This window comes from Pongo abelii, chromosome 3 (genome assembly GCF_028885655.2).
Source record: "Pongo abelii isolate AG06213 chromosome 3, NHGRI_mPonAbe1-v2.0_pri, whole genome shotgun sequence".
NCBI classification, from domain to species: Eukaryota; Metazoa; Chordata; class Mammalia; order Primates; family Hominidae; genus Pongo; species Pongo abelii.
In genome coordinates, this window is record NC_071988.2 from 10,377,743 (window position 1) to 10,399,033 (window position 21,291).

A 21,291-nucleotide genomic window follows, 5' to 3' on the forward strand; every position below is an offset into this window, starting at 1 on the left:
GGCCTCCCCTGCCCTGCATCTCCTTTCAGTTGGGTAAGCCTCCAAGCACAGAAGGAGTAAAGCACCCTGTGCTCAGAGGTATGTCACTTTTCCTAAACTCGCAAACCTTCAGGTTGTGAGCTGATAACCAAATGGTGTTAAAAGGATTTCAACCCTATCTGATTCCAGGAGGAAGGGAAAGGGAAGGGGCTGTTCTGACTCTGGAGTGTCAAGTGTGTGAATATTCCAAATCTAATAGCTGAGGCTTGGTTCAGTTGTTCTCAGCTGCCTCTCTGGAAGGACCCACCTAGATCCCCCAGGCTGCTCCTAGGCTGGGGAGGTCTGGACAGGAGCCCCACCCCTTCCACTGACATCCGTCTCTGTTAATGGAATTGGTAGAAGGCATGTTTTGGAGGGACCGGGTGCTATTAGGCTCCTGAGTCACTGCATTTTGGCCCTATAAGGACAGCCCAGGGTCTACTACAGGGCCTTCTTTGAATTTGACAGTGCTTGGTGAGATCTATTAATAAATACCTTGGATAAGTCTGGAGTGATGGTTTCCTACCCAGTGTACCTTCTCAATGACTGGCTGGGGTTGTACCAAAAATGAATGAACAGATAGTGCCACTAGGACCTCTGATCCCTTGCTCATGGTAGACTCATTTGAACATTCCTTTAGCCACGACTCTGCACCCCCAAATGAAAACATATTGAATTTACATTCACTGATCATTTTACACTGGACCACCCCCTCCATCGACTATGCCAGTCCCAGGAGCTAGATTATATGTTCCATGTGCTGGTCCTGTCTTCCTCCACTCCTCCCCGCTGCCTCTTGCATCAACAGTTCATGCTTCAACCAGACCATCCCTGTCAGGGCACAGGAATTCACAGGCAGTTTGCAAAGAGCATCTTCTTCAGTCAGAGACTCTCATTGCAGTTTCCTTTCAGTCACCATATTCCTGAACAGGCTTGGAAACTTGACTTAACCTTGCTGGGCCCTCTTATTTCTTCAGCTCTTCAACAAGTATGGTAAAAGCAAGATCCAACGATGCGTTGCAGAGGGAGGCTCTCTGCCTATTGAAAAGTACCATGTCCACCAGGGGCCTGCTGTAAATATTTCTGCTACTTTCTCTAGGGGAGATGATGGTTTAATGACAACTTTAATGGATTCTAAAGAGGAAGGCATCCTCTCTGCTCTCTGTGCATGATATGGGGTGGGGCATAGGTCATGCTAAGGTCAGGTCAGGCTGGAGCTGCTGAAACATACCAAGGTGACTCACTTCCCTGACAACACTGCTGAGAAAAATGCAGGCTTCTTCTTGCCCTTCCTGTATCTGGGACACACCTCTTAGGATGGAAGATATTTGGCACCTGGGAAGAAATGTCAAGTCAGGTCAGGAAGAACTGGCTCTGAGTCTGGGCTTTTCCTTTTGAGTTCAGAAAGAGTTGAGTGAAAACTAAATACATAAATAACCTGTGCTTTGGCTCTGAGTAGCCTCTAAGCCTGAGTTTATAGTAAATGTGACCTTGGGCAAGTTTCTCATGTTCTCTGGGCCTATTTCCTCCTTTTTGAAATTTCCATAATAATATCTGCATCCTGGGGTTGCTTGGAGAAATTTCAATGAGTTCTTAAGTGTAGGAGATGATTAATAACATCCATTTCTGTCATTTTCCTTCTGTATAAACTATGTCAGGAAACCGGTTTATTTTGCTTGTTTGTATTTTCTCTTTTACTGTAATGAATGTTTTATTTTTATTAAAATCCAATGTGTTTAATTCTGTAAAAGGCTGACTGCATGAAGAATGCATGAAAAAACTGAGGATAAGAAGGGTTTATGTGACCATCTCCAACAAGCTGGCTGCTCAGGGGCAGAAGTAAAACTGAAACTCCAGCCTCTCCTCTGGGGGCAGGTACAGTGGTTCTCTTAGGTGCTACCCTCAACTCTGCCCTTTTCTCTTTTTAACTTCAACCCTTGGGAGCTTACTTTTTCTTTCACATTCAGGACTCCAAATTTAGGGTTGATTTTAAAACATACACATATTTATGTCTCAGTGCATATGTAACATATGTCTATAATGCCAATGTATCTTTCAGGAAGTAAGCAGACTTTCAGACTAAGCAAAAGACTACTACCCTTTTAGTCAGCATTTCACAGAACCTACAGGATGAAGACACACATAGACTTTGCGGTTTCTCTTTTCTATTCTAATTGGCTTTCTGGAGGCCAACTGCCACCTGGGGCAAAGTACCCAGGTCCAAGATCATTCTGAAGGCCAAGAATTTAATCCTCTTTATTATAACTGCTGAGATCAGAAGCATATGCAAATATTCTTTGAGGTCAAGATGGATCCCAAGAGACCTCTAGCCAGTCACTAACTGCTTCTCCATCCTGAATATTGCTTTGTTTACTTGAAGTTTACATGTGGGAATGGGTAAAACTGTGACCTCCAAAAATGACAAGGAATTGCTCAGGAGATAAATCTTACAATCCAAGTAAAAATAAATCTGATGATCAGAATGAGACATTAAAAATTAAAAAGAGCAATGCAGAAAGGAGAGGGGAGAGAGAGGATTATAATAGCCATGAAAAACATGTTTTTTTAAGTAACAAAAGAATTTAGATTTTGCAATGATTGCAACACAGACAGCTATTTTGAGTTGGGGGCAAGTTAATTATATTCAAGAAAAGATAGCGTCTCCAGAAAAAATCTTTTTTTTTCAGTGAAATAATTTAGTTCCTTCATATAGAGACATATTACACAATGTTAACAACCATGAAAAACAATACAAAATGCCCTCCATTTAACAAGTAGAAAAATATAACTAGTATATATGGCAATTGTGAATCTAATACTGTACAGAAGTACTTTATGGATTTTACAAATAAATTATACCTTAAATGCTTTTTTAAAATTCTTTTTCCCCCCAGATGTACACCAGAACTTACAGTAGGAAAGTTTCTGAGCTTAGCTTATTGCAAATCAGTGCCAGTCAAATGTTCTGCCAACAAGCTCGAAGAACTTCTTATTTGGCTCATGAAAATATTCGTGCAGTTTATTGAGTAGTTTGGGATCGACTTGGGGATGTGCCCGGCCTTTGGACTCATGTAAGCAGCGGTCCCGGCCGCTGTCCCGCAGGCAGTAAAAGCCCTTGGTTTTGTTAAAGTAGAAGTTCGAGGCATTGATCTGCGGCGACAGCTTTAGGAACCTCTCGACCTTTTGGATCTCAGGGAAAGGGTCCCTGATGAGGCGGTCGCCGTCCACAATGTGGATGTGGCGCAGTGGGAAGAAGCGCAGCCAGTTCTGCATGTGCACGTGGTAGAGGCTGCGGTTGAGGGCCTTGTAGTCCACGTTGAGCCGGCCGTCGCGCACCAGGAACTCCTCGATGGACGGATAGGGCTTGCGCTTCTGCATGTGGTTGTAGAACACTTGGGTGTAGTCAGATAGCACGCGCTCCGACGGGTCTCGCAGGATGAGCAGCAGCCGGATGGACGGGTTCATGCTGTAGACTCGCTCAGGCACTTTGGGTGACGTGAAATACGCAGGGGTCTTCTCCACTGTGAGCTGGTGTGGCCAAGAGAAGGGCATCTGGCTGAGGTACCAGCCCAGGCCGTGGCTGTAATGCTCCTCCCAGTCGAAGAAGTGGACCTCGTTCTCCGCGGCCGCCACGTCGGGGTGCAGGCTGAGCATCTCCAGCAGTGCGCGCGTGCCGCCCTTGCGCACGCCGATGATGATGGTCTGCGGCAATTGCTGGGCAGAGCCGTTCGGGGCCGCGCCATCGCGAACGTCATCCTGGAGGGTCCCCGCTTTCCGCAGAAGCTCCTGCTGGCCTAGCTCGGCGGGGCGGGAAGGCACTAGCTGGGGCTGGGCCACCAGCAGCACCGCGCCCAGGAGCAGCGCGGCCATGCTGGACACCACGGTGGCTTCACTGGGCCACGCGCCGCTGGGTCATGAAGCGCCACAGCAGGGAAGCCTCCTAGTCAGTGGCACATGGGCGTTTCAGGCCTTCAATTACTAGGGAACAAAAAGGGAAGATATTAACACATAACAAATACAGGGATAATTCAACTAACAACTCTGTAGCCACTCTGCAGTGAGGGCTACATTCACCTCCCCACGACTCTCAGTTTCTTATCCTATACAGGAGCCGATGGCAAACATTTTCTGCAAAAGACCAGAGAATAAGTATTTTAGGCTTTAAGGGACATACTTTATGCCAACTCCAACTCCAACCGCGCTATTATAGATGGAATGCAGCCATAGACAACACACAAGGGAATGGGTGTGGTTGTGTTCCAACAACACTATTTATGGGCACTAAGTGAATTTCACATAATTTTCACGTGTCATTAAATATTATTTTCCTTTTTACTATTATTATTTTTTGCAATCATTTATATGTTTAGCTGTTTGGCTGCATACAACCAGGTCAGGTTGGGCCCCCTAGTCAGAGCGTGCTAACCCTTGCTATAAAGCAAAGGGTTGGGAAGACCCTTTGGAACTCAGCAAAAATCAATAAAATATCTACTACTCACCAGTCCCTGGCAGAGGGGCAGGTGATATAGAAGCAGGCTTTGTTCCTGCCCCCACTCTTCCAGCCAGGGGCTCCTAATCTAACAAAGCATGTGAATTAGTATGAAAGATTGCATGAGTAGTCTCAATTCTTCACCTTGTGTCCAACCCTTGAATTGGCCTTGCCACTAGCATATGAGCAGATGTGACAACGTATCAGTCCCCAGCCTGGCTGCAAGAGGCCTTGTGTGTTTTTGCTCACCCTCTTTCACTCTTGCCTTTGCCATGAGAAGAATATGCCCTGGCTAGCCCATGGTCCCAGAGGGAGGATGAGAGACACACACAGCCATCCCAGCTCATGAGTGAAGATGCATGATTGTGGTTTTAAGCCACTGAGTTTTGGAGTGGTTTGTATTGCAGCAGGAAATTGGCAAAAGTTAATTGATGCAGCCTGACTATAGGCATCAGGGAGATATATGTTATGATTGTAATTTAGGTAGGGTACTATGAAGACACATGTTCATTCATTTTGCCTAAAATAATTGGGGATGTTTTCACAGTGGAGGAAACATTTGAAGTAGTCCTGGAGGGATAAACGAGTGAAATTACTACAAAGTGCAAAAAGGCCTTCATTTGTACAAAGCTTTACTATTGATAATGTGGTCTCATACTATGTTCAGCTATTGTCACTACAACCCTACATTGTAAGGTGGGAAGGCAGGGCAGATGTCACCACTTTTTTTTTTTTTTTTTTTTTTTTTTTTAGATGGAGTTTTGCTCTTGTTGCTCAGGCTGGAGTGCAATGGTGCGTGCTGCAACCTCTGCCTCCCAGGTTCGAGCGATTCTCCTGCCTCAGTTTCCCCAGTAGCTGAGATTACAGGCATGCACCACCATGCCCGGCTAATTTTGTATTTTTAGTACAGATAGGGTTTCTCCATGTTGGTCAGGCTGGTCTCGAACTCCCTACTTCAGGTGATCTGCCTGCTTCGGCCTCCCAAAGTGCTGGGATTACAGGCATGAGCCACTGCGCCCGGCCTGTCACCACCATTTTATAGAGGGTAGTCTTGTCTAAGGACACAATTCTATTAGTCTATTTCAAAATTCAGAGCCCAAATTGAAAACTCTAAACTCAGTGTTCTTTATCCACAAACCACTTCTTTTCCACAAAACTTCTCCTCTTTACCTATTTAAGATTTATAACATTTAGGCAGTAAAGGACACAGGAACTGCTGGCCTAGATGCTGTGGGGTTCCACAAGACAGACCAGTCAAGGGTTTATATTTTCAAGGAGCTGATACTCATCAGTCTGTGTTTCATGCTCTCCCCTAAAGAGGAGATTAGATGCTGTCACTTGAGTCATCTCTGTTAAAACACATTAAGGGAAGCGTAAGAGACAGGCCTGGCTTGGGGACTGCGGGATTTACAAAGCTAGTAAAAATGTTCTCCATCAAGAGGACTCATCATCTTTTGTATGATAGTTTCAAAATTTACTTCATTAGTTTAAAACTTGTCCAGAATGAATAAAGGAAGAACAAATTCCAGGACATCCATTTTTATGATCAACCAGCTGATCTACCTTTCTCAGATATTGTTATCTGCTTTGAAAAACATATTAAAGAGCAAGTAATCAAATAGATGGAAGGTTTTACAGAACCACAGTGCACTGGAGAAGGGACCTGAGTGATCAGTGATTTAACTCTTTAAGAAAAAATTAAGAATGCTTTAGAAAGGATAGCCAAGAACCATGAGGTTTCAGGTTGGTTCTACCGATTGGTGAGCTCAATTTAACAGGCCAATTTTTTTAGTCAACTGATGGTTTCAGGGTGTTTCAACTGAATTTCATTTCCTTCTCAAGTCACCTATGTGGTTCGACCAAATGTACCAATTGTGCTTGGCTCTTCCATGTTTGAGATGTGAGAATGTATGCAATTGTATGTGCAGGCTTGAGTGTGTCTGTATGTGTGTGCATGCATGTGTGTGTGTGCAGGTAAACAGGTTGGTCAAGTGAGAGAGGGACTAACTACTACCCTTTAGAGAGCTATACTGTGTGTTGGTCACTGCTGTTACCATCTTATAGTTCCACGTTCAGACTCAGGGAACAACACATCCATATTATTTGATACCTAAGTGTAGAGGCAGAGGCCAGATCTGAAATTCATATTATCTGACTGGTTATGCTCCTTCCACTCTAACCTGAGGCATCCTGGTTAGTGTAGTGTACATCTCAGGTTTCTTTCCTGAAGGAGAATTACCAGCAGACAGTAGAGAAGAAACTAAATATAGTTTGTCCTTTATGAAAGAAAATAACAACAACATATTGGGAAGTTAAGCAGCTTATAAGCTCCTTGTTTGTACTTTAATCCTTTCTAAAAATGTATTTACTTTTGTCTAAACCTTTTTCATTCAAAAATATTTAAGGCTTACAGAGAAAGAAATTAGCTAATGTCTTATATACACATATGCAAGTATAAACGCACACATATACATACACACATACTATATATAGCATATATATCATGTGTATACCCCATGTGTATCTTTTATGTGTATATGTAAAGATGTGTATAAGTACATATGTGTTTGTGTGTGTAAATGTATGCACACATATATTCATATCTAAATATAGTATAACCTGTTTTATATTACATACACACCATGGGCATTGGGAGCCAACTTCCTCTTGTGGTTTTGTAATTTGGACTTCCCAGTGGCACAGAAAGGATTTCTGGTCCTTTTTGTAACACTCTCAGAAACAAAAAGATTCCCAAGCTCAGGTGAACTTGTAAGCCATTCCTGTGGGCCACCTTGATCTTGACAATGAAATTATAAACATCAGGGAAGAAGGGAGTCACTTAGTCCCTGCCTTTCACACCCCAAGATGACTTGCCCAATGTCACATAATAAATCTGTTCCTAGGACTTTTGGCTCCAGAATTCTAGTTCTGTAGTCTAGTTGCTGTTATTAGTGTCTTTCGAGTAAGTGGTTGTAATGTAAAATAATGACAATGTTTTTGGGATTGCAAAGAAGAAAAACCCAACAAAATCTACCCAGCAATGACAACTCCCTGGCCACCAATTTCCAGTGTCAGCTGACACACAGGGTACGTGCAGTACAGGGTCAAACTTGCTCATTTGTTTTGTTCAGTAGAAGGGTCCAAATGAATTGCACAGGCCCTGGAATCAGGTTTCCTGTCTCTAGTTTGGACCTTGGTCAAAGGGACTTAACCTCTCTTAGCTTCAGTGTCCTCATCTGTAAAATGGTAATAATTCCATCTGCTTCAAATGATTACTTTGAGACCGAAATGAAACAATGTGTGTCAGGACTGTCCAATGCAAATACATTGTGTATCACATATGCATTCACACATTTTCCAATGGTCACATTTTAAAACATATATTTTACATAGCTCAATATATCTAAAATGTTATCACTCTAACATATAATCACTATATAATTTTTCTTTTTTGAGACAGAGTCTTCCTCTGTTGCCCAGGCTGAGTGCGGTGGCATGATCTCAGTAGACTGTAACCTCTGCATTCTGGTTTCAAGTGGTTCTTGTGAATCAGCCGCCCAAGTAGCTGGGACCACAGGCATGTGCCACCACACCTGGCTAGTTTTTGTATTATAATTTTAGTAGAGATGGGGTTTCGCCATGTTAGCCAGACTGGTCTTGAACTCCTGACCTCAAGTGATCCACCTGCCTCAGTCTCCCAAAGTGCTTGGATTATAGGCATAAGCCACCATATCTGGCCTGATCACTATATAAAATTAATGAGGTATTTTGCATTTTTTCTATCCAGTCTTCAAAATCCAAGTGCGTATATATTTACCCGTGTAGCACATCTCAAGGACGCATATGGCTAGTGGCAATTGAGTTAGAGAGCACAGAGATAGAGAGCACTGGGCACATTTGCATTTCTTAATCTGAGAGCTCTTTAAGTGTTGAACACACTCTCCTGAAAGCAAGATTCCCTACCCACTCACAGATTAGGAACTTCCTGAACAGGAGAAGAACCAGGAAGGCAGGTTTGAACCGGCAGGCAGCACAAAGGTAAATTCGATCTTCTCCCTCAAGAAACAAACCAGATAAAAGTAAACAAATGGGACCTTTTGACAGTTGAAGCACTTGGCTGACATGGGCATGGATACAGAATTCTCCATAGCACCTGGAGCTGAGGCCACATCCTTGGCAAAAGCAATGATCGCAGCTCCCATCTGCAGCAATTGCTACTGAGCAGGCACTAGGCTGGCAACTTTCCACACAGGGCTTGCTATAATCCTCACTGCAAGTCCTCAAGGTAAGTGATGTTAGTATTTTAAAAAGTGAGGCTCAGAGAAATGAAGTCATGTGTCTAGAAAGTTAGAGGAGGTGAAAGGAGTCAAACTCAGTCTAAACAGACAAAACCAGGAACTTCACTGTCACTTTCACTTTTCTTGGCAATGTCTGGAGTTAGTGAGCAAGTTGTTAATGAACTTGGCTCGACTTCTTCGGTCCTGTTGAATAGTTGTGCTTTGCACCAATTCTTTGATGAAGGACAGAATTTCTGTGAAGGCCCAGACTTGCTAAGATGGGCAAAATGAACCTCTGATGGGTTAATAGGTCCCAAAGGGAGATCCAGCTACCTCTCTGTTTACTTCCCTTTATCAGGGAGGCTGTTTTCTGGGTGTTATGGTGAAAACCTAAGGCCTGAGTTTCATGAATTGAAAAGAGTAAGGTCCTTCCTATCAGCAACAGTAAGCTTCCTCAAGTCCCACTGTGAAGACAGTAGCCACATACCAGGCATGGGAAACCCAAGGGAGATTCTGCAGAATCTTCCAGATGGAGGCTTCCCTTGCACTTGGAATTAAATCTAAACTCCTTTCCAAGGAGGCCTTTCCTGCAAATGGAGGTCTTGCCTTGCTCTGCTCTATCCCCTCGGGCCTGGCATGATTTCTGGTATATAGCACGTACTAGACATTTTGTTTGCTGAATGAACTCGTCAAATGCAGTAGACAGGCAAATAGCTGGAAGGTACTGGGAACATATTTTAACACAGTAGGAAGAGAAACTTAAAGGGTTTGAAACTTCTGTCTCTAGAGAGTCAAGCAGAAACCAGATGTTGAAAGGGGGACTCAGCATTTCTAATCGTGATTGGGCGACATCACCTGAGAGCCTAGAAAATATTTGGATTAAAAAAGGAGGGGAAGCAATGAACTAACCCTTCAAAAATATTTTCATTTTCTCCTTATGTCTCCTTATTACATAATTCACATCATGACCTAGATTTCAAATGTAATTAACTGTAATATATTCTCTCAGTCCCACTACTGGAACATATTCATAGATGAAATGAAATAACTAGGATATATCACAAGAGGTACATTTAATGAATCTGGAACAGTGATGCCTGCCATCTGTCTGTCTGCAGGACACCTTCACAGCCCCTCAACAAGAGATGGTGACACACTGTCACAGGCAGGAATCTCCTCTAGGGCAGCAGGGGTGATCAAAGCATACAACCACAAGACACTTATGGGATTTAACAAAAGGGTTAGAAGGGAAGAGATTACCTGCTGAGCACTCACTGGGTGTCAGGTGGTAAGCACTTGAGTATAAATTATTTCTTCTAATACTTGTGACAATACAAGAGGTGGTTGTTCTCATTTTATATTTTTAAGCAATAAAAAGGTGGTAGAGTAGTAGATGATCAAAGAAGCTTTTGCAATCAAGTAGATCTAAGCTAGAATTCTTACTGCTAACTGACCTCAGTAAATGTCTAACCTCTCTGGGTCTCCACATTCCCCTCTGCAAATATGAGCTTAAATCTGCTTGATGGGGTGTCATCATAATTAAATAAGATGACCCATGCCAAATACACGGCACGGTGTCTGGTACAGTTATTCAACAAATGTTAATGACTTGCCTTTCATATTCATATCTGCCATGACAGAAATGGAAACATGCTGTTAAGGTTAAATGACCTCCTCAAGGTCACAGAACGAGGAAATATCAAAACTGAAATATTCCACTGGCCATCCTCAAAGCCCATGGTGTGCTTTTGTCCCCTTTGAATGGTGATGCTTCCCCTGGGGCAGTGGGGAGTGCATTCCAGGCGAGGGAGAGCTTACTTAAAACGACAATGAGATAGAAGAAGTGTGAGATTTATTATACTGTTATGCAAGAACTGCTTCTTTCCAAGAATCCCATGGTGTTGAGTGATTTAATTTTCTGGAACGTACTGAAACATGAGAAAGACAGGTTGAACAACAGAACTGTCATTTTTTTTTTAATCTACCAAACTTCTGGGCAATCAAAAGTATAAGATTATTTTTTCATTGTTAAGAACGAAAAATGTCTTCACTTTCATCTTTGCACAGCTACTGAAGAGCACCTCACAGTGGTGTCAGATTTTCATCCTTGGCAGGTCATTTTGGAAACAGTGAAATTGGAAATAGATTTAGTTTGTGCCTGTCAGTCTATGAGAGGACAGTGATATTTCAAGACCTACATAAATATTTATTTTCTTGAAATTGCCTATACATGTCAATCTTCAACAAATGTTGACATTCACTTTTGTTTGGATTTCCTTATGGTAATTGCTGTGAGGTGGGATGGGGTGAAAAGAGTTTAGGGTAGAAAGGACCATAAGTCAGGCCACATAATGTTAATAAGCTTCCTTGGACCACATTTACTATGCAGTGGGGGATAAGTTAGAGTAATTGGCCCCACTTTCCCTTGAAAAAGAGGAGGACTATTCGAATATCTCCTCCTCTAGCCTTCTATGCTTCCTTGAATCCTCTGCATGTCTGAGAGATGCCATATGTACAAAAGTTTAACCGGATAATAAATTGAATTCTCTGAAATTGAAGGAAGGAGATGCCTTGGCAAGCCAAGGAAGGCAGCTTGGTGTGGTCACTGGGATAAGGATTCCCATCTTGGTGTTATTTGTGAGCCTCTAAGTGCTCCTTGATAAAATGAGAATGATAAATGCAACCTGTCCCATAGGTTGTCTGAAGTCAACCCACACAACATTATTGCCCAGATCAGGTAAAGGATTATGGCCCAAGGATCTGGATAAAAACTTTGCATGAGAGGTAACTAAAGATTTCCTCCTGGGAGGGACTTGTGACTGCAAGTTACAATCATCAGGCATAGTGCTTTCCAAACATGCATATGCATGCAAGTCACTTGGAAAGCCAGTTACAAATGCAGATTCTAATGCAAGAGGCCTGAGCAGAGGCCTGGGATTCTGTATTCCTCATAAATTCCCAGAGGAGCTGATCTAACCTTCGATAGTCTTTGGAATGGCTAGGACTCTGTGAGCTTAGAAAGTGGGTGTCAATTCATATTCTGATACTCTTGGCCTGGGGCAGAGATCGGCAATGTCTTTTGTTTTTTATTTGTTTGTTTCCTACTGTTGTTGGGGTAGTATATTTTTAATTCCAGGACTGAAAACAATTGTGGTAGACAAAATAGACAGGGATTGTTTTGGCTGCTGAGTTTGTATTTTGGGAGGCGGGAGATGGAGGGAAGATGCTGGGAATTAACAGGATTTAGAGCCAAAAACCCAGTCTCAAATCTTAGCTCTGTAACTTGAAATCTGCAAGACAGCCCTGAAACTCAGAGCTTGAGATTGAATGTCTTGGCCCTACATATTTACTGTGAGGATTAAATAAAATAGTACATGTGGCATGCTTAGGGCATTGCCATACTCTGTGGCCTGTGATAAGCTCTCAAATTGTGGTAGCTATTTTTGTCCCTTAAAAAAAAATGTTGGGTGGTATAAATGGGATCCTGGGATGATAATTAGTCAAACACATTTGTTCATGATGCAAAGTACTGCAGTGACTCAACCAGACAGAGGCTCAAAGGAGAAAGGACAGTGACACATAGAAATAATTTAGCTCTCTGTAGAAGGGCACGCGGTGGCTGTGGGTCCTTCATAAAGGGCTCCTGAATGAATGATGATCAGCCAGGTGTGTGCAGTGGTGAGGCAGGCCCCAGTGAAGGAAGAGGAGGAGTTACTTCTCAACATGTTTAATCTGCATTGCTGTGCACCTAAGGCAGCAGTGACCTAAATAAATCCTTCATTAGAAGCAGAAACACACTGTCTCAGGCACTGCGCAGCACAGCTCCATGACAGGAGGGCCGACAGATGGGGCTTCTTTTGTTACTCAGTGCAACTGAGTGGAAGAGGGGTCCCATAGCAGACAGGAGACAGGAGCTGGGCTGCCTTGGGCCCACGCTGGGGTACATGGCTTCAGCCCCTGCTCCAGGTGTGACTGAGCCTCTGAGAGGTGCCATCTTAGCTGAAGAAGCTCCCCCGGCTGGGGTGAATGGTCATCTATCACCCTGCAGATGGTGAGTACCCACAAATCTTTTGTGTTAACCCAGAAGTGGTCAGGAAAGACACACAAGGCATCAGAGGCAAAATAGCCATGTGCCATCATCTTGTTCTGTCTTATCATTTTGCAGATAGAGAAACTGAGGTAAGCAGAGAACAAGAACCCCAAGGTCAGGCCTGCAGGGACTGAACTGACTCAGAAACATGGGTCTCCCAATTTGCACCTTACTAACCTCCATACACATGGAAATCTGTCCTTTTTTGTTTGGGTAAAGAAGATTGGAATAATTCACAGCTGAAAATAAATTTATACAAACCAAAGTAAATTGTTTCCCCTGGAACAATTTGCACAAACAGGGAGAGATGATTTGTTTCATTTCTTGAGCCAGGTTGTTATGGACTGAATGTTTTTTCCTCCCCAAATTCATAGGTTGGGACCCTAACCCTCAGTGTGATGGTATTTGGAGGTGGGGGCTTTAGATGATTAGGTTTCCATAAGGTTGTAAGGGCGGGGCTCCATTCTGACAAGATTGGTGTCCTTATAAGAAGAGGAAGACAAAACAGAGCTCACTCTGTCTCTCTCTCTCATTCTCTCCACCATGTGAAGGCACAGCCAAAATGTGGTCCTCTGCAAGCAAGGAACAGGGTTTCATGAAGAACCACGTCTGCTGACACCTTGATCTTGAACTTCCAGCCTCCAGAGCTGTGAGAAATAAATATCTATTGTTTAAACCATCCATTGCACAGTATTTGATGATAGCAGCCCTAGCTGGCTAGTACATGGTCCTCAGAATAATTAGTAAAGCAAAACAGTTTGGCTGGGACTTCCTCCACTGTATGTCTTTCCAGGGGCAGCACCCAGATGCTTCCAGGTTTAGGCAGGTGACATCTATGTATGAAGCCAGCTGGCTAGTGGGAGACCGTGGCAAGCAGCTGTGTGTGTAGTTTGGCTAAAGAAGCAGGTGCTGCCAACCCTGGCAGATATTGTCAGAGACCAGGGACCAGAGTGGTCTGATCTTCACATTTTTCAAAACTCAACTATGGATATTTATGTGAAAAGTGCTGATTTTTAGGCATCTCATAAATGGATATAAGTTGCCAAGTAAAGTGAAGAAAAGGAAAAAATAAAAATAAAAGAGACTGAATGGCAAGTCAGCAAAGAGCAATGCCTAAGGTCTATGCTTTGCCCATAGGTGATCACTCAAACTCTTACAAGACATCTACGATGTTTCTAAAATTGTACTGAGTTCCTGGGGACACTGAAATAATCCCATCCCTGTCCTCAAGGAGCACCTTATAATGTAGAAGATGCACGTGGAAGGAATGAATGACTAGACTTCAGAGTAGACATAGATCCAGCCATGGAAACTCAAGAGCCCAGAGGAAAGAGATGGGAGCTGGCAGAGGGTCAGGGAGGGCCTGGAAGGACCTCACAGCAAAGATCATGTAGAACACAATCTTGGAGAAAACTTGGCCATTGCTCAGAAGAAGGTCCCATGGGAGCATTCATTCAGGGCAATAGGAGACAAAGCTAAATGGGGTACAAGGAAAACCTCAGCCTCTGCTAAGATTTGTTATGGGGAGCACAGGCCATGACAAGTACTGGTGTGGATGAGGCTACAGGACCCACAGCTTGAGAGGCTGCAGTGCTCTCCCTAGAAATTTAGAAAGAGGGTAGAGGAGGCTGGGAATGGTGGCTTATGCTTGTAATCCCAGCATTTTTGGGAGGCCAAGGCGGGTGAATCATGAGGTCAGGAGTTCAAGACCAGCCTGTCAAACATGGTGAAACCCCGTCTCTACTAAAAATACAAAAATTAGCCAGGCGTGGTGGCATGCGCCTGTAATCTCAGCACTTTTGGGAGGCCAAGGCGGGTGGATCATGAGGTCAGGAGTTCAAGACCAGCCTGTCAAACATGGTGAAACCCCGTCTCTACTAAAAATACAAAAATTAGCCAGGTGTGGTGGCACGCGCCTGTAATCCCAGCTACTCAGGAGGCTGAGGCAGGAGAATTGCTTGAACCTGGCAGGCAGAGTTTGCAGTGAGCCAAGATCACACCATGGCACTCCAGCCTGGGCGACAGAGTGAGACTCCATCTAAAAAAAAAAAAAAAAAAAAAAAAATGTAGAGGAAAAATAGCCATGGCATTGGGACGAAGCATATAGTCCTGAACTTAAATCTCAGCAGTGTCACTTCACTATGTACAGGCTCTAACTTGAGAAAAGTTAATGGCATAACTTGGAAACTTTTGTTCAGCTTTGGCCCAGGAACTTTTTTTATCTTTCTTTTTAGGTATGTGTGCTCTTGGTTTATCATGATCATTTGAAAACAAACATTTAAGAGAGTGCTTAGTATTGCCAGGCACTATGAAAAACACCAGGGGTAGAGCAATGACAAAGCGGCATCCATGCCTGAAAGAGCTCAAGGGGAAAACTGGCATAGAAATAATACGAGTAGTATGCCCTAGTGGGTTTTGATTTTATATTGAAAAAACTGTTGCAGTTCATATGATAGCACTAAATAAAGCAATAGTACATGGTTCTTTCCTCTGGCCCACATACCTATACACACCACTGTGATTTCCATTTGTCCCTTGCTTGAAATGTTTTTAAAGTGTCATTCAAGTTGAATATTTCATTATACTGATGCTTCAGGTTCTACAAGTAAATTAGTATCTCATTTGCCTCTGACTCAAGCTTTACTTTAAACAGGAGATGCTGTTTAATCATCTTGCTAATCTTGAAATATTTAAATGCCATGTAATCTATCCAGAGAAACAACACCTAGATCGTGCATTCCACACAGCCCTCTCTGTAATCTTTTGTTATCTCTTATTATAATCACACTATCTTCAGATTAAATGTACTGGTGTATGTCAAGTTAATCCATCAGTGGCCTGGTAATTTGTTCTTTCTGAATGTTGATGCAAAATGATTTACATTTTATACTTTTAAAATGTTATTTATTATTACTTAAATAAAGTAATGTCAGAAGGAGAAGTTCAGGAATCATCAAGATGAATTACAGGAGCTCAGAGTGGGGAGGCTGGTGATTAAGGGCCTGGGTTTGAATCCTGGCTGTACCCATACTGGCTCCATATGACCAAGAGCAAGCCATGTGACTTCTATATACATTTTCCCGTCTGAAATATGGGGATGGTAACAGCACCAACCTTGTGGGACTGTCATGGGGATCAAAGGGGATGTGACTGTGTGAAGTGTTAAAGAGTGGGGCTGGCGTAGAAAACTCCCACCAAATCTCAGTTTTTGTCACTGTCAGACTTCCATATCCCAATAGCTGATGAAGCTTCTATTCAGGTAATCAATATTCAGACACATAAGATGCATATCCACAAAGTCTTCTTTGCTCAAAACGGCCAAAGCACCAGGGTAAATAGAGTGCTGAACTGGGAGATAGGAGCTGGGGTCTAGTCCCTGGTTCTGTCTTGACTTACATGTGATGGTCAGCAAGACGCAGGGATACTCTAAGCCTTGTTTACAGAGTGAAACGATTGGGTAGTAAATTCTAAGATCATATAAGATCAATCTAAAACATGAATGCTTTAGAGGATTGAGAAACATACGGGTTGATCATGCATGGCTCTCTTGGAAGCCAAAATTTCAAGAGAATTCTCCAAGAGCTACGGAATCCAAAATTCCTAGCCAAAGTGATTACAGTTGAAAATTAACCACAAAATTTTGTCACCAATGTGGGCATCTAACATTTTACAGGTTAAAGGTAGCACCATATATCAAACTTCTAAGCTGCTGAGGTCTTCTTGATGGGGAGGGGGAAGAATACAGCCTTTAGTGGAAAAGAGGCTGTTTCCTTGGGTAGGGTCTCTCAAACTGCCCTTGCTGCTCTGATTCTACTTAGATCATACTTAGCACTCATTCAATGAATATTCATTGAACCAAAGACCTGACTGAGAGGTGGATCAGTTAGACTGAGAAATAATCTATGAAGAATGCTTAACCATTACTAGAATGAAACAAGGCAAAGAAGAAAGCATTATACTCTTATGGGCTGAATATTCGTGTCCTTACAAAATTAATATGTTAAAATCAAATCCCCATCATGATGGTATTGGAGGTGGGGCCCTTAGGAGGTAAATAGGTCATGAGGGTGAAGACTTCATGAATGGGATTAGTGCCCTTCTAAGAAAAGGTCAGAAATCTGGCTCATTTTCTTTCTGCCATGTGGGGATACAAGGAAAATTCAGCAGGGGCTGCAACCCAGAAGAGGGCTATCACCAGAACCCAAGCATGCTGGCATCCTGGCCTCAGACTTCCAGCCTGCAGAACTGTGAGAAGTCAGTTTCTGTTGTTCATAAGCCATTCGGCCTATGGTGCTTGGTCATAGTAGCCCTAATTAACTAAGATAAGTATTATATAAAAAGTTTATCAGTGACAATAAAACATACCATTAGAAGAGAATCCTTTCAACCTGGGGCATGTAGTGGGATAAGATTTCCCTTATCCCCACACCAAACAGGCAGCTTAATCACCTTCTAGGCTGGAGGAAGGCAGTTTGCTCTAAGGCTTCTGCTTGCTTAAATGAGGTGTGGACAATTGGGAGTGAGTAGAATTGCTTAGGAAAAAAGCCGAGGACTGAGAGCTGCCACAGGGGTCTAGTTTCCTGGTTTGTGACACATATGACACTCAGCCTCTTCCTTAGCAAATGCAGAAGCAAACTTTGTAAAGTATCAGGGTGTGAGAGTATCCACAATTCAAGGTCAAGGCCTAAATAAATGTACAGTGCATCAGGCACTAAGAAACTAAAGACACAGTTGACACTCACCCTGTCTCTTCCCTCAAACAGCTTGAGACCATGCAGGTATAGGGTGTGGAGAGGGAACAATAGGAGAGAAGGTACAAAACAAAACAAAAACAGCCATGATCACCTTAGGGTTAGGGCTGTGAGAGGGCTACGGACAGGATGCTTGTGGGAAGAGCACAGAGACTCATCGATAATGGACTAAGAGATCTACATGAAAACCATTTTGGTCTTATTCATGCATTATGAGATAAGAAGAAGGATAGCAGAGCTACAATTAGAAATAGATTGCTTTGTGTTTCAAAATTGAAAAAAAACCATGTGAACATGAGTTATTGTCTGTTAATAACTGCATTCCTTCCTCTAAATCATAGTGAGAAAGAAGGAAAAGCAAAGATATTGGCAGGAGAAATGAAGGACAAGCAGGAGGCTGCATGAGATAGGCTTCTTTCGTTTCTTTTTTTTAAAGCATAAAACACTGGATCTTCCTGGACAGTCTCCCATCCCAAGTATTAACCAGGCCTGACCATGCTTAGCTTCTGCAGTCAGGCTTGCAGGGCAGTATAGCTGCAGGCAAGACAGCCTTTGCTATGTTGCTGTTTATTCTGTCATGTTCATTAGATTTGATGGGACCTTAGCAATGTTCACTCATCAAGTCCTGGTTCCATCTCCTTTCAAGAGGAGCCTGTGGCATATAATTTCTGTGTCTCTCTCTGAGTGTGTGTGTGTATATATACATATACACGCGTGTGTGATTGTTCCAATGATGAACTAAGTTTTCAAGACTTCCTGCTTCTCACAACCTTCTCAAGGTCATCAGCACATTAATAAAGGAAGCTATGCCTAGAGGTCCTGAAATGTTCTAGCCCATAGCGTGCTACCATAAAGATGAGTTTTCAGAGGCGTCTAAACAATAAAACTGACTGTGGCTGCCTTGGTCAAGTCAGTCCCATTGCTTTTCTACTTTAACAACCATATTTACTTCCCCAACCAGCTAGCATGAACACTCAGGCCTGGCTTTGTATTCCAGATTGATATCAAATCTAAACCAACAGATTCATTAGTGTCCAACATGCCAAGGAAGATGAGTAGGCTTGGCCAAGGAACAGTAGTTCATGTTAAATAAGCTTTGGAAATTGTGTTGAGATTTCTGGATTGGTTTTTCACAGTTTTTCTTTAAATGCTTAGATTCACAAAGAGAGAGAATTTTAATGTTGTGAGTCACTAAGTTGGAATCCAGGATTTCTTTCTACAATTATTATCCCCTTTCCTCACCCCCACAATGTAAGATTAGCAAATTCAGACACTGACGAGGGTTAGATGTCATTTGCTCAGGACATAGGTAACCAAGCCCAGAAGTGTAGGAAGAAAATGAGGTCTCATCCCGAGGAACCCACTGTGTAAGGAGAAAGATGGATTTGGAAACAAACACTGCCAATCCAGTGAGATGAAAGAAACTGTGGAATAGACACTATTTCGTCAACATTAAGGAGGTTGGGATGAGGAAATTTGGAATATGCTTCATGGAGAAGGCACCTGAGGAAAGTTCAGGGGTCTTGTGAGGACAAAAACAAAGTTCAACCCTTTGAACTAATGTCCAGGCTAAAGTATGTAAATAGGGAAACAGAGAAATAAATGGATGGGGCAGAAAGATCAAAGCAATCATGTTTAAATTATCTTGGTTTTGCATTCTGGGTTAGTTACATGCCCTTGAAGAAGCTATTTTTCACTCTGGGCCCAATTTCCCTATCTTGAAGAAAGGGACCACTGCCTGTTTTCTTAGGTGGAATTAAGTAAAATATTATAGAAAAAACATTTTAGCCCACCTGACATATGATGGACTCACAATAAATAATTGCTTAATAGTATTCACTCAATCAATAATAGCTCAATGATATTAACTTGAAGAGAAAAGTGAAAGAAAAATATTAGTAATAACTTAGGTTTAACAACAACTATTTTTGTCTGTTTAAATAGTTGTCATAAGTAAAGAAAGAAAAAACATTCTGAAAATTGATGAGTAAGAAAGAAACATTCTCCAGTGAAAGCAGAAAAATGCTGCTGTATTGATAGCTATGCAGAGACAGATGACAAAGAAAAAGCAGAATAAAAAGCCTAAAGTGGCTCTTAATCTAGTGTTTTTAAAGGAAAACTATCATAAGATAATTAGCCTTTGTGCTGCCTTTAGCAGAGAACCTTAAGAACTAAAGCAAGAAAGAGTAGCAGGTGATGACAATCTTAAACCAAACACATGGGTTTGTCTAAATGAATAGGGCCCAGTGGTCTATGTCACCAAATGACCCGATGACAATGCAGAGAGAGTGCTTCTGCGGAAATGTGTGCAGCTAAGGAGACTTGTCTGGGGGTGAGAAGCCGGCAGGAGCAGGCTGCTCCAGTAAGGCTGAAAGTGTAAAAACATTCCTAGAACAGGTGCCTTCCTGGTTGGGGAAGGGCTGATGCACATAAGAACTCCCATGAGAGAGTTCAGGGAAGGGCAGAGTGCAGGTAGCATTGACCTTATCCAGGGGACATTTTCTCAGGTCACTTTAAACCCTTCATGAGATGACAAAGGACAGCTGCCAATCTGAACTCAGGCAATCCGAACGAAAAGATCCGCCTCCCCTCAAAGACTGATAATTCTGTTTATCATAATGGTACTTTCACTTCCTAACAACCATGACAAAAGACCCCTCCTTTCATTGCCTTTCACCACATAAATCTATATTTCACTCAGGGATCGAGGACTTATACTCTGGACTAGGCACGAGAGGTGTGAAGGGGCATGAAGGGGCATGACCAGGGTTCTGTCCTGCTCTCTGGGAGCTGTCTCCTGAGGGATGCAGCCAAGCCAACAAGCAATGACAACAGTGCCACCTGCACAATGTGGAGAGCTCCAGGAGGACTGGAGAGGTGGTGCCTCATTCAGGGTATGCCAGGTTAGGCTGAGATCAACACCTACATCTCTGTCCCTTCTCCCTTTGGCTGTTTGTCTCATGAGGGTTGGTGGCAGGACACTGCTCATTCGAGTCTCTGAGAGAGGCAGAAAGACAGAGCAGGTACTTTCTGGAGTAGTGCCAGTCACCAGGCTGGTGGGGAGGAGATCCGACACAAAGCATGGTCTGGCTCTTAAAGCTTCAGGCCAGGTGACCACACATCAGTTCCCCTCGCTTTTGCATGGCCCTGCTGAACTCCGACTAGGAAGGAAAGCACATCCCATCAAGTGCCTGGAAGAGAGTGATCCAAGGCAAAAGGCACACATGCAGTGATTTACTATGGAGAGGGAGCAGTGTATTGGGACAGAGCTAGACAGCCCTTAAAGAATGATACAGTCTGAACCTGATAAGAAAAGGGAGAACGTACAAAAGTTCTAGGCAGAGGAAACAGTATGTGTAGGGGTGTGAATGCTCACATTCCTGATTTATCTGGGAACAAAGGGTGGTCCTGAGGTCAGATTATGAGGTATGTATACAGAACAGAGAGTGGCTAATGACGAGGCTTAATAAATTGGAATGTGAGAGCCATCCTGCAGAACTTGAATTTTGGTACTACTTTCATTATTAAAAAAAAAAAAAAAAAAAAAACTGAAAGGAGAGCCAGCTTTCAAGCACCCACTATGTGTATTAAACATTCTAAGTTAATCAAATGCATTATAATTAAAATAATCAGTAAATTCATTATCATACTTAATCCTGGCTATTC

At 42.8% G+C, this 21,291-nt stretch overlaps 1 protein-coding gene across 2 annotated transcripts in view; it reads right to left on the bottom strand.

Moving 5' to 3' along the window:
- Window positions 1–2,250: 2,250 nt before the first annotated feature.
- The window catches only part of HS3ST1 (heparan sulfate-glucosamine 3-sulfotransferase 1), a 31,369-nt gene continuing 12,328 nt past the window's right edge, over window positions 2,251–21,291 (bottom strand). For both annotated transcript variants that reach the window (XM_054553710.2, XM_002814599.6), the window contains exon 2: window positions 2,251–3,996. In XM_054553710.2, coding sequence (XP_054409685.1) covers window positions 2,965–3,888 — 924 coding nt within the window. In that variant the 5' untranslated portion in view covers window positions 3,889–3,996 and the 3' untranslated portion in view covers window positions 2,251–2,964. The remainder of the gene's footprint in view (window positions 3,997–21,291) is intronic.